This window comes from Orycteropus afer, unplaced genomic scaffold, assembly GCF_000298275.1.
Source record: "Orycteropus afer afer isolate SDZICR_OR568_19922 unplaced genomic scaffold, OryAfe1.0 scaffold00071, whole genome shotgun sequence".
Taxonomy (NCBI): Eukaryota; Metazoa; Chordata; class Mammalia; order Tubulidentata; family Orycteropodidae; genus Orycteropus; species Orycteropus afer.
Genome location: NW_006921658.1, coordinates 11,065,365 through 11,081,193, shown reverse-complemented (window position 1 = coordinate 11,081,193; position 15,829 = coordinate 11,065,365). Strand labels below are relative to the sequence as shown.

Genomic DNA, 15,829 nt, shown 5'->3' with positions numbered 1-15,829 from the left:
CATGAACTTATAGGCCCATTGTCTGCCAACCCTATATATGATCTTGGATACACTCTCCATTTAGACATACCTAATTGTTTAGCTTGTTCACCTATCTATCTGTCCCTATACCCATGTTCCTCATATTCTTAATCTATAGGGAGACCTAGTGTAGGTTGTATTATGATAAGGGTTTGAGGAGGTGGAACTATAAGAGTTATAGGCTGTTGGTTGGAGTCAAGAACTGAGTGAGTCTGAGCTGAGATAGCCTGCATTTTTTACTTACTCACTCTGTAGATGTCTTCTGATTATCAGTTGTTATTGTCATTATGTGCTGTAGAGTTGGACCCGACTCATAGCGACCCCTCCTTGGGTTTCCCAGGCGGTATCACTAAGGAAGTAGATTGCCCAAGCAGAGGAAAGTAAAGTGGGGGGGGGGGAGGCTCTGGGCCACACCCTGAAGGTAACAAAATAGCCCCTGGGCTCAAGTTGCTCAACTCCTGACTCCTGAATCTTCAGGAGTCTATTCTAATGTTTTGCACCTCTGCCAGGGACATCCTTGGATAAGGAAGGTATCAGTTTCAACTTGCCTGGTTGACATACTGTATTTATCTAACTCAGTGCTGACCAGTATGGGAGCCACTAGTCACAAGTGGCTATTGATTACTTTAAATGTGGCTAGTTTGAAATGAGATTGTAAGTGTAAAATAGACACTAGGTTTCAAAAATTTAGTGCAAACATAAAAAAGAATATAAAACATCTGAATAATTTTTTTATATTGATTACATGTTACAATACTAATATTTTAGATATGTTGAGTTAATAATGCAGGTAGTAGAAAACTTAAAATTACTTATATGTCTTGCATTGTATTTCTTTTGAACAGCTCTCATCTAGTTTATACCATGATGATTTTGGATGCCTTTGTTGATTGCAAACGTTTTGATGCCCCATAGACAAGTTACATCTTGAAATAAAATGGCAGGTGATAGAGGCATAGTCTCTGCTTATGCCATGAATGGCGTGTGTTTGTGGAAACCTGATGTCACCGAAGGAACATGAGGAAAAGATGAGTCTGCAAGCTCTTTGAGAGCAGAGGCTCTGTCTACCTTGATTTTGAAACACCAATTGCTAGCCCTTGATAGTCAGTTATTATTTGCTGAATTGCTGTTAAGGTTGGCTTTCTTACCCTGGCTCTTGCCCTTGCTCAGCTCTTCTCTGCCACATATTAGAGGGAGTATTCAGCATCATTCTAAACCTAATGAGGAGTACTAAGCTTAAGCCTTTGCCCTGTTCTGGAAGGGACAAATTACAGGCTTCAGGGAAACTCTGAAAACAGATGTCATAGGCCAATATAGGTGTTATGAGCAGATCATTCAGTATTCTGAACAGAGCTGACTAAGGACTTGAAAGAGCATGACTGACATAGGACAGTGGTAGCAGCAGTTGGGATTGATTGCTCACTAGCAGACTCTTGCCGTGGTGTCTAGCAGTACATTGAAATGCCGTCATCCCTAAGCAGAAATGTAGACTGTTTTATTTCTCAGAAGTTCAGGGTGCATCAAAGTGTGGTGTCTGGGGTATGTTGGTCTATCCTAGCCCTTCTCTTCCCTTCTGCATTAGCAGCACATTACCATTTTCAAGGAGGTCAATGAATGTTCTCTTCTTCTTCCTCCCACTACATTAGGCTGCTGATGAGTTTGTTGAGAAGACCCTGAGCAGCATATCAACCAGCACGGATGCAGCATCTGTGGTCCACAGCACAGACCTGGTGGTGGAGGCCATTGTAGAGAATCTGAAGGTGAAGAATGAGCTCTTCACGAGGCTGGACAAGTTTGCAGCTGAGTACGTGTTCCCTGGAAATTTTTTTTTTTTTTTTTTTTTTAAATCACAGTCTGAGACCTTTCTTCCTGAGGCTCAGGCTTTTCTTCTTGTTTATTTCTCTTGCCAGAGGGATCCTCTGACACTATATCACCTCTCTCTCTAACACCCCACCACTGTTTCCAGAAGTGGCAATATCATTTGGTTCTTTTGCTTTCTACCCTCCTACTCTCAGTTTGCTCCCTGAGGCTTGATACGCTTGATATGATCCTTGCCCTAAAATGAGAGTGGACTTTCCTGTAACAAAATGGAGGGATGTACCCCAGGAAAAGTCTTTTTGTATCTTGCAACCCCTAGGTCTTGTGCTCTCCCATGCCAGAGGCTTGGCCTTGCCTGTAAATGTCTGCCGAGGAGCCTCAGAGCAGCTATGTGTTGTCTCTCTGAGTGAACACATGGAGTGGTGTATGTAGTTGAAGGGAATGCCCCTCAATCTATACAGATTCCCCAAGATCTGCTGTCTAGTGCTTTCATCTGGGTTAAATGAAAATGCCCTTGGGAGCATTAAAGGAGCATTGAATAACCAGGCTTCCTGGCAAAGGGAGGGAAAGGCAAATGAGAGCCAACTATACATAGGCCAGCTGCACAGGTGTTTGGGGCTCAAGACTGTGCAGTGTCAGCAAGCATGTGCAACCTGTAGGTCACCTTGAATTCAGAGCCATAGGTTGTGTTTGAGGCTTGGCTTCGGACCATTGTGATACTTGACTAATATGTTCATGCTCTCCTTGTGGCTTGCTTGGCCACACTGTATCTGGACTTTATCGTCTTTCTGCTCTTCAGTTTTATCATCTGCAATCTGAGTTGAGTGGCTTGAGGTTAATAATTTTCAAGACCTTCCTAGTTTAATTCCCCAAGACTAGTTTCCCTGTCTATAAAATAGGGGTAATGGTACCTGTTGCACAGGATTGTTTGGAAAATTTAGATCACAATTCCTGTTTGCCTACTTTGTGTCAGACACTATACTTTTTCACTGAGTTTATATAAAAGAGATGGGACATCTGAAAGGGCGTGACCATAGATTTGATCTTGCTTTTGGCCTTCAGTCTTCCTTCTCTGCACTCTTTCTTTTCTTAGATTACCACCATTTTTGAATGCCTGCTCAGTTGTTTGGTTTTATTTTTTTTAAAATAGCTTTATTGAGATACAGTTTCCTACTAGGCTTTACGGTTAGATCCTGTAAAGGGGGAAAAAGCTACCTTCAGTTGATAAAGGTGGAAGCCCCAATGGAACAGTTGCATCTTGGAAAAGAACACTACTTCCCTAGCAGCTGGATAAGAAGTGCAAATGAACAGCGTGTACAAGGCCCACAGCCAGAGCTGAGTCCTGGCTCTACCCTTTTGATGAAGCGTGGACTCTCCAGTGTGTTACAGTCCCCACCAGTCTCCCTGTCTTCATACTGAGTTCTAGGGGTTGCTAATGATCATCATGCTGTGCTGTTGATTTTCTTGTACATTTAAGAGAAAAATAATTTTTTGGTACCTGAGTCAGACAAAAAAGGAAAAGCAAAACAGTCCAGTAGAGTCAGTGTCTCTAGAAAAATGTGAGAGTGTAGTTTTTGGTGGAAAGTAAGACAATTTATAAAGGCATTATTATTAATTTATAAAGACATTGTGCTTGTATTGAAAGAACAGTGTGAGACTATTAAGAGCACAGCCAGCCTAACCTTGTGGGCTGTTGGGACTTGGCCCTTGGGAGAGAGAACCAGGGTAGACTCCAGAGAAGCCTTTTTGTAAGTGACTTTATTTTTTATTTTGGTGAAAACATACACACCAAAGCTTTCACCAGCATCACAACTCCCACATTCATAACTCAGTGACATTTATTACCTTTTTCATGTGTGTCAGTATTTCTGCTCTGCTCTTCCAAAACATTCCACCACCATTAACAAAAACTCAATGCCCCCCAGACAATAATGCCCTCCTTTTCCCTTCTAACCTCTAAGGAACATTAAGTGGTTAGTGCAACTAAGTGGTTGCAGTGGTTAAGGCATTCGGCTATTAACCAAGAGGTTGGTGATTTGAAGCCACTAGCTACTCTGTTGGAGAAAGATGAGGCAGTCTGCTTCCCTAAAGATTTGTAGCCTTGGAAATGCTATGGGGCAGTTCTGCTGTGTCCTATAGGGTTGCTATGAGTTGAGGTCGACTTGAAGGCAATGAGTTTTTGGTTTGTGTTCTCACCCCTGGTGACCATTAATACGTTTTGGTTTCTATGTACTTGCTTATTTTATACAAGTGAAACCATATAGTATTTGTCTTTTTGTGACTGATTTCTCTTGGCATGTTTTCAAGGTTCGTCATTGTATAGATATACCACATTTTGTTTACCCATTGATCTCCTGACATTTCTGTTGTTTCCACCGTTTGGTTATTGTGAAAAGTGGCAAGGAACAATGGTGTACAGGTTTGTAAGTGGCTTTTCAGGAAGCAAACATAAAAGGCTAAGAAAAAGCTCTAATCAGGAGAGATCTACGCGGGAGAGACAGCTTTTCCCCTTTTGAGCAAATGTATTCAGGGAGTGCCCTGGACTGGCGGCCTCTGGGACTAGGCTCTGATGTTCCTGTTCATCATTTTACAGAATGTGCTTTCCAGCCAGTACTCTAACTTCCTCTTTTTCACAGGCAAGTTGCCCTTTAGATGTCATATGAAAAGGTACTGCATTATTATATAATACTGATCTTTGAAAAAAAAAAAAACTGTTTATTAATGGAGGTGTGGAGCAGCTGTTAGCACACTGGTGGGCCAAGGCTATCTGTCCCTGCTGAGACTCATTCAGGGTGTGGGACTAAAAGGAGTGCTTATGTTGGCTGTAAACAGTGTTACTTGACAGATGATCTTTTGTTATTCATTTCTGTAAAGGGGGCAGTTTATATTATTTACCCCACTGACCAAAAAGCAAGAAAGTTTGAAAACTAAAGTCTTAAAAATGCTTCATTTTTTAAAAATGGAAAGACATTCCTGTGTGGCCTTTAAGTAGGCTAACTGGAAGTTGTTTGGGAAAGGTAGGTGTCCTTCAAAAGTAATCACGCAGAAGGATCTTCACTTAAGCAAATCCCTCACTCAGTCTTATGGCAGCTGCCCCTATTTACTGCACAGGCCTCTCATTTCACCTCCCTCTCCTCTCCTTTTTTCAAACTACTTGTTTCTTCTCCTTGTCTCTATCACTCTTACCTACCCTGGTTCCAGGCAGATTATGGTATTGCTTTTATGATAAGCAGAAATCCCAGGATCTGATCAGTCCTTCCTATACTGTGACCAGCCAATATGACTGACTAGTTAGTAGTAGGTAGTTTTGTGAATTTTTATCCACAAGGTGGCGCTATAGGAAAGGCTAGAAGTCATTACCTATTAGGCCTTTAGCATAAACTCACTTTACTGTTGTCTTAAAAGTTAAATTTGGTTTGAGTCAGTACAGATATTTTAAAATTAATAATGCAGTATTTTATATACACAAAAAATAAATGGCACTCTTTTTTTTTAAGGAGATTTTAGAAGCAGAAGACCTTGAACTTATATCCTTTCTTCCCCTAAACTAGTTGTGTAACACCAAAATTTCTCTTTGAATAGTGTTGTTCTTCTTGTTTTCATTTTGACTTGTTCATTGGAAAAGTAGAGCTTTTCAGTTGGGAGTAAGAGATTTTAGTTCATGTTTACTATCATGTTTCTCATTGAGGATCCAGGTGCTTATGTACAGTTTCTATTTATTTTGAGCATCTGTGATGCATCCTTCTTTCCTTCATTAGTCTTTCATGACTTAGTTTTCATTTTGTGACTGAGGTTGGTTAAAACCTTGATAAATTAGCTGCCTCCTTACATACCAAGGAACTATGGTGGTGTAGTACCTAAGCCATTTGACTGCTAACCAGAAGGTTGGTGGTTCAAACCCACCAGCCATTCTGGAAGGAAGACTGGGCAATCTACTTCCATAAAGATTTGCCACCTCGGAAACCCAAAGGGGTTCGCTGTGAGTCACAATCGACTTGATGACAGTGAGTTTGGGTTTTCTGGTTTTCTTACATACCGTGATAATTAACTAATATAAGCAGATAAGAAAAGTTTTATACTCTAAAATTAGGGAGCTATTGGCAAAGGTTAAGTATACCCTGGAAACAGGTAACTTTTCAATTACTTAATTTAAAATTTCAAAATTTAAATTAAACTGAGGTTACTTGATTTCATCCTTTTGTGTAAAGATGTGTCTGTCTTCCCGCTTCTACAGGGTCAGGACAGCAGATCTGGGCAGTGAGCAGGCATGTCGTACATTGCACCCAGGACTAGTCTTAGCTGTTTCCAAAGATGGGACTCATTCCAATACCCCATCGTTTTTCTCTCCACAGACACACAATCTTTGCCAGCAACACTTCCTCTTTGCAAATCACAAGCATAGCCAATGCCACCACCAGACAAGACCGATTCGCCGGGCTCCACTTCTTCAACCCAGTGCCCCTAATGAAACTTGTGGAGGTCAGTGGGTATCTGCTTATGAGTGTCTGCTTGCTCTGCTGGCTGTCTCAGTCCTGCTTTTCTGAGTTGCACTGGCCCTGCCACCAGGGGACTGCATTTTAACGAGTGGGTAGAAGGTTGCCCTTGTGCATGTGTTTCTTTTGCTATAGTCTGTCCTTTCAGAGCAAAAGGAAGAAAGCATACCTGATACATAGGAAGATCGTGTACATCTTGTCTTCTGCAGCCCTGAGGACTATTAACTTTGTGGAATGTTACTTACTTGTTTGTGCCAGAGCTGATGGGCAATGCTGAGAGAGGCATCAGACAGGGAAGGCAGCATGAAAGCTGCCACGATTTGCTTGTGGAGGCCACAGATGAGAGAACCCTGGAGCTTTGTATTCTCATTGAGGGTCAGTTGGCTCCAGCTGTAATGGAGTTTCTATTTGACAGACCTAGTTTTATGCAGGAGCATCCTGGGGTGAATTTCGGCCTCCTGCCACAGCGCCTTGGTATTGTCCCCAGAAGAGGCGTCCCTCCTGTGTGTTGTGATGAGAGCTATTACAGGCAGCTCCTAAGAACCTTGAACCTCCTGACCACAAACTGAGCAGAGGGTAGTGGCCCTGGAGAGCTGCCCCCAGTGTTCATGTTTGGGCTGCTTCTGTTTGATTGCTTGGAGACTGGGTTATGAGGGAGATGGAGTCACAATAGACAATTTGCCCCTGAAATGTGGCAACTTGCCTTTTACAGGGGTCTAATTACAGGGTCTGAAGAGCAGCCGCTATTAAAGGAGCATTTGTTCTGAGGTTGAGGAGTTATTGCTGTGCGAAGTGTGGGGGACGCTGCTCGTGTGGGTGAGGTGAGCCAGCACACCTCTGGAGACTGGCTGTGGCCTCCCTGGGAGTGGGTATTGGGGCCTGTTTTCTTCTCTTCCGGCCCCCTTTTCTCTCCTCTATCTCCTCTCTGCCACCCACAGCATAAGCATTAATTTCTAGTTTAACGATGACTGCATTTTTTTATAGTTTTCTCTCAAGTGACAGTCTGACCCATCTTTCAATTTAAATGCCTGTTCTGCTAACATTGCTCCTCAGCTTCTCCCAATTGACTCCTGCTCCCTAAGGCTAATTTTGAAGAAGTTGAAGAATGAAGGGGAGGGACACGGGAAGAAACATTTACACCTTATACATAAAAAAACAAAGTAGTAGACTGGCGTATTTGACATCTCAGTACCTAGGGACAAATTAATTTTTTAGTTGTTATACTCTGTACATATATGAGTTTCTTTTTAATAGACTTGATTTTTTAGAGAAGTTTTAGGTTTACAGAAAATTTATGGAAAAAGTATCAAAGTTCTCATATTTCTTTTCTCCCTCTTGCAGACTATTTCAAAATGTATTTTTTAGGTTAAAGACAATTGTGTAGATTTACTTGAGACTCTAATAATGTTGCTGTCAACAGCATTTATCCAATACGACCGATCACGTCTTTGGCACTTTGGTTGTTAACAGTTAGTATTTAGCAAATGTTACCATTTTCTGGGAAATGTTTTGTAAAGGTATTCTTCATCCAATTTTTATTCTTTAACTTTAGCTCTCACGTATGTGGCGCTGGTGGTGAGTACCAGAATGAATTATATAATTAACTGAGTGGTGCCTCTCTTTTACTTAAGACTGAACTCATATATATTTCTTTTCAGATTCTCAGGTTGGAACTGTAAGCAGAATAATTATCTGCAGCACATTACTATTGATTGAATGAATGAACAAGCATATATCACTCTCGTTTCAAGACAAAGCACAGCCTTTACTCTTGTAGCAGGCTTTTGTCCTAGTTCAAATTCTTGAGTTCTGATGGAGACTTTTTAGACATCTTCTGGCTAAGGTTGCTGCTTGATTTTTGACACCTGCAGGGCAGTTTGTGGTCCATCTCATCCCATTTCTCGTCTCCATATTCAGGGTACCTTTTTCAGTTCTTCTCATCTACCTCCCTTAATGTCCTTATATACCACCACTGGCCAGTGTGTGATCACATTAGAACACAGATGATAGTAATCCTGTTCATATATATAGCACCTTTCATCCCTTTACAGACACTAGCTTATTAAGCCATACATGCTCTTATGGGGGCGGATGTGTCAAGCATTATTATCCCCATTTCATAGTCAAGAAGGCAGGCTTGGAGGGTTGATTTGACTTGTCTATGATTGTGAGGATGGCGCAGGATGGGGCGGCACATTGTTCTGTTGTTCATAGGATCTCTGAGTCAGAAACGACTCTACGGTACCTAACAGTAGCAACATGATCACCAAAAGGCTCTGATGTGGTAGCCAAGCCTATTGCTCTCACTCTGGTTGATGTTCCTTACTGACCTTTAAATTACATTCTTAGGCTGCTGGGAACAGGGCTAGCTGCTCTGCCCTTGCACTGCACCTTGCAGAAGGTCAGAAGGGCTGCTAGGAGCCTTCTGGGGTTCCAGGTAGATAACAGACCTATCCATAGGCCCCGTTTGCTGTAAATGTAAAGCCTTGCTCTGTGAGGAGAGTCTGTTCTGAAGCAAAGGATGGCTGCTGGGCTTTCACACATCTGTGTGGGAGAGGGTGGACTAACGGATAGAGCAGCACTCATCCACGGGTCCAGGAGACCTGTCAATCGGGCAAGTCACTCAGCTTCTGAGATTCATTCTCATCTGTGATAGGTGAGGGTGAGGCTCGGTATTCTACAATATCTTCCAGCACTGACATTCTGTGAGATAAGAGTAGGAACAGAAGTCTGGCATTTCCTTTTTCCTTCCTCCCTTGCAGAATGCTCTAAGGCAAGTACCACACCCAAGTGGACTTTCCCTCCTCTCCTGAGCAATTCATTCCTCCTGTGGGAAAAAGATGTGACACTCTGCTCCTGTAAAGACTTGAAAAAAAAAAAAAAAAAACAACTAACTGCCACTGAGTCTATTCTAACTCATAGCAACCCCCATCTTCCTTCCACAGAGCAGCTGTTTGGTTTGAACCACCAACCTTCTGATTAGAAAGTAGTCAAATGCCGTAGGGACTGCACCACCAGAGCTTAGAAACCCTATCCAGAGGTTTTACTCTGTCCTATAGGGTCGCTATGCATCGGAATTGACTGAGTGGCAGTGGGTTTAGTTTTTATGGTTCATTCCTCTTAGGAGCTGCACTTACTGCTTTGCCTACGAATCTGATTTTATCCTCACTTACACTTCTCAAGGTGGGTAGAGTGATTTCAAGAAACATGTCTAGGTCACATAGCCAGTAAAAAGTGGGATTGAGATTTGAACCCAAGTCTGTCTCAACTATAAGCATATAAAACTACCATACACACACACACACACACACACACACACTCAGCTTTGATTTTGTGTGTTCTTTAGTGCTTCATTGTCTTAAAATGGACATTTTGGTAAACATTTTGTTTCTAGTTTGAGATTCCTACTTCTCTTCTGAAACTAAAATTATTTTTGTTGTCTATGTGGGCCGTTTTGATTGATATTTTCTCAAAAAGTTCTATTGAGGGTGTTTACTGATTCTCAAATCATAATTCTTCTCTGCTTTTCATTTCCAGGTCATTAAAACACCCATGACCAGCCAGAAGACATTTGAATCTCTGATAGACTTTAGCAAATCCATGGGAAAGCATCCTGTTTCTTGCAAGGTAGAGTGTGGCTAGCTTAGGAAGAGGGTGGTTTTCCTTGAAACCTGACTCATTTCTGGTAGAATTATGTGAACAACGGAGTACTTTTCCCAGGCAGCCTGTCTGTGTCCTGTGAAGAGCAGGCTGTACATGCACACTGCCCTCCTTTTTGCTGGCAGAGAAACCTGGCTCCTAAGCCACACCCAAAGCCATGAGGTGGGTATTGAGACCTGAATGGTACCCAGATCTTCAGTGGAACAGAAGACGTGGGACATATTTATGGGTCCTGATTTTTGTCTGTTAATGAACAGCTACACTTCCATAAACTATTTTTGTTACCCTTGTTAGCATTGGCTTCTTTTGGGTCACTGGGAGCAGAGCCCTGTGTGGCACACTCCCCTGGAGGATATGTGCACCCCTAATGGAGAATTAGGGCTCTGCTTTGGGAAAGCACATAACAGATGTTAGAGAAATGATGGGAGAGGAGAAAAGGCCCCCCCGGCCAAGATGGCATTAATGAAGCTTCTTTGCAGTGTAATGTTGTGTTGTGGGTATTTTTCCACCTATAAGAAGCATGGTCAAGTGGGAAGGCATGCTGGACCTCCAGCGTTTTGGTTTTTTTCATTTCTTAAAATGTCCACTTATTACGTGTAAAATCATCCCAATTGTCTGAAATGATTACCTACTTCATTTTGATTCTCCATTGGCTTTAGTTCCTTTGCCAAAAACTTGAGGACACAACAAACATGCTTCTGCATGATTTTACAGTTTTTCAAAAGGGGCAGTTGTGTCAAGAAATGCCACACTATGACTAAATTTTATAAATAAGCCCTCTACCTTTTGACCATAGTCTTTTTTTTTTTTTTTCCCTTTTGGTGAAAATAGATACATAGCAAAACATACACCCCATTCAATAATTGCCTCAAGTATAATATTGACCATGATCTTTTATGTCATTGTGGTTCTCATAGCATCTTTTTGCTTTTTCAAAATATTCTCAAGTTTTAACTCCCAGCATTGTATTAACCCATGTAAAATCTTATGCTCAGAAATCATCTGAATAAGTCATTTGTTCATGTGGACCCCCGTATCCAAAGAGAGCATGTTCCCTCAGCTGAAGAGTTTGTTACTATTAGGGGTCTCATTTTTTACCACCTGTTGGGTTTTTTTGTTGTTGTTATTATTATTTTAAATCTGGTTTTAAGGTTACAATTAGTCCAAGGAACTAGTGGACCATGGAAACCTCAGCCTACATGACCCTGAGACCAGAACTAGATGATAGCTGGCTACCACTGCCAACCACTCATAAAGGGATCACAATTGGAGATCCTGGATAGAGTAGGAGAAAACTGTGGAACAAAACTCAAAAGCATAAAAAAGACCATGCTTGCTGGTCTGGTACAGTCCACGGCCCCTAATCACCCTTTGGTCCTGGAACTGAACTTAATCCCATGGGTTCACTTTCAGCCAGATAATCAATAGGCCTACAAGGCAAAAAGTTCCATTGGGGGGGTGCACTCCTTGGAACAGTCAACCATAGGATATCAGAAGGGCAGCATTTGAGTAGGGAATAAGCTCACAAGGCAGGAATGCATAGGAAAGAATGACAGGGAAAAGGTAACCACAGGGAGGAAGTAGAAAGAGAGCTGTTAGTTCCATTTGTGGGGATTTCAATTAATGTTACGGAACACAATGTGTATGAACGATTGAATGGAAAATGAATTTGTTCTGTAAACTTTCACCCAAATCCCAATAAAAAGTTTATATATATATAAAGAGGGAGAGGCCTTCAATGAGAGGATTGACACGGTGGCTGTGATGATGGGCTCAAGTATAGCAGGGATTGTGGGGCTGGCGCGAGATCGGGCAGTGTTTCATTCTGCTGTGCATGAGGTCGCTATGAGTCGGAAACGACTCGACGGTACTTAACAACAACAACAACATATAACATTAATAACTGGATGCTGTGATGGTACTTTTTTACCCCATTGTGCTTTGTTAGTGGAAGAAAGTAGTAATAGTGTTAGATAGAACAGCAGTGTGTACCAAAGAAGAAGCCAGGTATGAAAATGGAAGTGAAAGAAAAAGCCAATTATTATCTTCAGCAGTGACAAAAATGGAGCATGGTGATCCATTCTTCCATCATAGTGGCCATGGCAGCTGTGGGCATGGAATCTCATTAGTCTCATCAAATTGCCCTTGTATATAATTCCAGAACTTTCTCTGTGTGATACCTGAGGGCTCACCAGGAGTCTTTCTGGTTCAGTTATTTAGGCTCTTGATCATTCAGAAAAAAAGTATCGCAACTACATAGAGCAAAGATCAGCAAATTTCTTTTGCTGTAAATGGCCAGATAGTACAGTAAATATTTCAGGCTTTGCATATTGCAGCTACTCAGTTCTGCTGTCTTAGTGCAAAAGAATCTGTAAATAATATATAAAGGGATGAGTGTAGATGTGCTCCAGTAAAACTTTATTTATAAAAAACAGGCTGTAGGCTAGAATAGGCCTGAGGGATCATAGTTTAACAACACCTGACAAAGAAGAATGACATTAATGTACCCTGAATATGTCGTTCTTCATTGTGAGGCTGCACAGGGAGAGTGGGGCGTAAAGGTTATGGGTGTGCACTCTGGAATCAGCCTGACAGGTTCTTTATAGCTGTGTAACCATAGTGCCTAAGGCACTTGACTGCTAACCAGAAGGCTGCTGGTTCAAATCCACCAGCCACTCCTCGGAAGGAAGATGGGGCAATCTACTTCCGTAGTGATACTGCCTCGGAAACCCAAGGAGGGGTCGCTGTGAGTCGGGTCTGACTCGACGGCACATATCAACAACAACCTTGGGCAGATTACTCTGTGCCTCAGTGTCCTCACGCCTCATCTAGGGACAGTAATACATGTCTCACATGGTTATTAGGAGGAGTAGGTAATTTTGTAAAGTATTTAGAACAGTGCCTGGCACATAGTAAGTATAATAAATAAAAAGTAATAAATACATAAAAGACTGTGAAAAATATAAGGCTTTTAACTATGTAAGTTAAATTGCCTTATAAAGGATTATGTCTCTTTTAGTCCCACTTATATGAGAATACCTTCATTCTCCATCCACAGTTTTGGATATTACAATAATGGGGGGAAAAAACCCTGATGCTGTTATTGGCAAAAATGCTATTTTATGCTAATGAATAGTACTCTGATTCCTAATGAGTTTACATATATTGTGAGTTTTAGAACTTTACTGAGTTTTATGAGCTCTTGATAATAGAAGATATTAACTATTAAAATCAAAGTAGATATTTTTCTGAAGCTGTTTCTGATTTTTCATCTTATATATGGTGTGCTTCATGTTAAGCATTCTATCCTGAGTTTCTACAATAAACTTTTTGAAGTTAAAAAGCTTATTTTTGCCTCGGTTTTAAGCATAAGCATGGTTTTATTAATACAGTCTTGATGAAACTGATAAAGCTCTCTTGTGCGTCTCTGTACTCTTGTGGAGATAGGGGTTGGAATTGTCTGTAGCTTGTCTACAGTTATAGGAGGCACAGACCGTGTCGCTTTTACCATCCAGTTCATGTAGTGTGCAGTCAGATTATCCCTAAGAGTGACGCATGAGCCTGAGGATCTTCAGTGACAAGTTTATTGAACGCCTACTATGTGCTAGAAACACACACCCAGGGCCAGGGTGAGGATTTTTTCCTCAGGAACACCACGATCCTTTGACAGAGAAGGGGGCACTATTTACTTAGTGGAAGTCAGCTTCACTAAATACCACCAAAAAATTACCTACCACAGCCTTCCTCACAGGCATTCAAGAGATCAGTAGGTAAAATTCAAAACACACACTAGTCTTCAGGAGAGGCAATTAAGCATCTTAATTAGGAGGAAAGATCAGTGAGAGTGGTGTGACAGACAAGATGACAGCTCTGGACAGCTCAAGAAGACAGTGAGTCTCAGGTAGTATGCTGGGAAAGGCCAGCATTTATCGGGGACCTGCTCATGTGTCTTGGCCCCCAACTTGATGGTATTGGACTGCACAATGGAGCATGAGAAAATACCGAGCAACCAAAGGGTTCCAGGGAGCCTCGAAAGTAGTTCTTTGAGATTTGCTCAAGATAGAGTGTTACTTTTTCTAGATGTCTAAAAGGAATGTGAGAGGAGAGGAGTAAAGGGGTTACTGCTTGACTGTAGTGTATGTGTACATGTTATTTACGTGTCCTAAGATTTAATCATCATAATAGCTTATGAAGTAGACATTAATATTCCCCATTTCATAGATGAGGAGATCTCAATATCAGAATGATGCAAGATCAGAGTATCAGAATTTGTGCTTGGATCTGCCTTGATCTGTCTTTATTTCAGGATCTGCATAGTAGAGGCATCTGGGGTTGATTTCTTTCTTTCTTTTTTTTAAATTAAGTACTATGGTTATTGGATAAATTGTGATGTGAGATAGAAATAAGGCTGTGTTGGTATTTTAAAACAGATTTTGAATATGGATAGCTTGATAAATGTGGGCAAAATAATTCAGGATAAAAAGGGGCAATCTAATAACTTCACTAATGAAGTTTTCTAAAAATTTACTTGTCCTTTGTGTTTCTCTCTTAAAACAGGACACTCCTGGGTTTATTGTCAACCGTCTGCTGGTGCCATACCTCCTGGAAGCAGTCAGGCTGTATGAACGAGGTAGCTGTCCTGACCCAGCCCGGAGTAGCCGGTCTCCAGGATTTACTACACAGTGTATTTAGGAAGGGTAGGGTGGGTGGAGTAGATGAAGGTGCTTGCGTGTGTAGCTGTGTGAGCTCAGGCCTCACCTCCCTGGGCCCTGATACCCCCCTATCACTGTTCCTGGGGTCCCCTGGGTTCTCTGTGAGACCTCTGAGGTGCAGCTTTGGGATTCCACTAAGTTCCAGCCAGAGCAATTCCATGGCCAACCTGGATTTATATCCCAGATCTCTACTTTCAGTTAAAAGGCTTATTGCTTTAAAAGAAATAATAATTTATAAATCACTGAGCTAGGTGATCTCTAAAATTCCTTAAGGTCCTAAAATTGTGTGACTGTATGATGGGTGCCCTTACTGAATGATACTAAAGTGCATTTTTTTTTTTTTTTTAAACCATAAGCGTGATCTAAAATATTTTCCTCAAAAATTGTTGATTGACAAAGAAGAGTCTTCCCTGTTCTAGAAATACAAAGCTTCAGCTGTGTTCTATGGCTATAAAATGACATGTGTCCTTCTGCCTACCTTTTCCCTGTTACTCCAAAACTTACTATTTTGTCTGCTTTGAAGGTAAAACAGGCCTTACTGAAACTGGCTAAAAAGCAAGTGTAATTGTTTTCAGTTACTTCATTCACAAATGCTTACTCCTGAGAATGTCATTTTTGAAACAAAACATTTACACCAGCTCTTCCAGAGAGATGAAAGCACATTTGCTTCCTCAGAATCTGTTTTAAATATTAAAACTTAGCTTATTGGTTTATGGAAGCAGTTGCCTCACTTTTGCACCAAGATCAAACCATTACTTCTGTGCTTATCTATCAACAAATATGCCTAATAACACCTCAAAGAAAGCGTGAAGCATTTTGCCCTACCTTGAAAGGCATTTTAAAAAATAAACTGCTGTATTTTAGAACATAGCATATGGGTGATCCTCATCTTAATGGTGTTTCTCTCACTGAAACATACTGCCACTTTGATACATTTTCAAATGTGCTACGGATCGAATTGTAAGTTGAAAACATTTTCTTATCCTCTGCTCCTCTCGCACAGGCAGTGGTCCCTTTCTTAACAGGCACATTTCCCTTTGACCATCACCATCCATCACTAACCACTGTGTGGTGAGGCTGGAAGAGCAGTGTTTGGGAAGTGCTCCAGATTAGCTCTTGGCACTA

General features: G+C 41.4%; 1 protein-coding gene across 1 annotated transcript in view; it reads left to right on the top strand.

Moving 5' to 3' along the window:
- The window catches only part of HADH (hydroxyacyl-CoA dehydrogenase), an 84,024-nt gene that overhangs the window by 59,102 nt on the left and 9,093 nt on the right, over positions 1-15,829 (top strand). The window contains exons 3-6 of the mRNA XM_007940768.2: positions 1,668-1,825; positions 6,192-6,318; positions 9,870-9,959; positions 14,550-14,622. Coding sequence (XP_007938959.1) covers positions 1,668-1,825; positions 6,192-6,318; positions 9,870-9,959; positions 14,550-14,622 — 448 coding nt within the window. The remainder of the gene's footprint in view (positions 1-1,667; positions 1,826-6,191; positions 6,319-9,869; positions 9,960-14,549; positions 14,623-15,829) is intronic.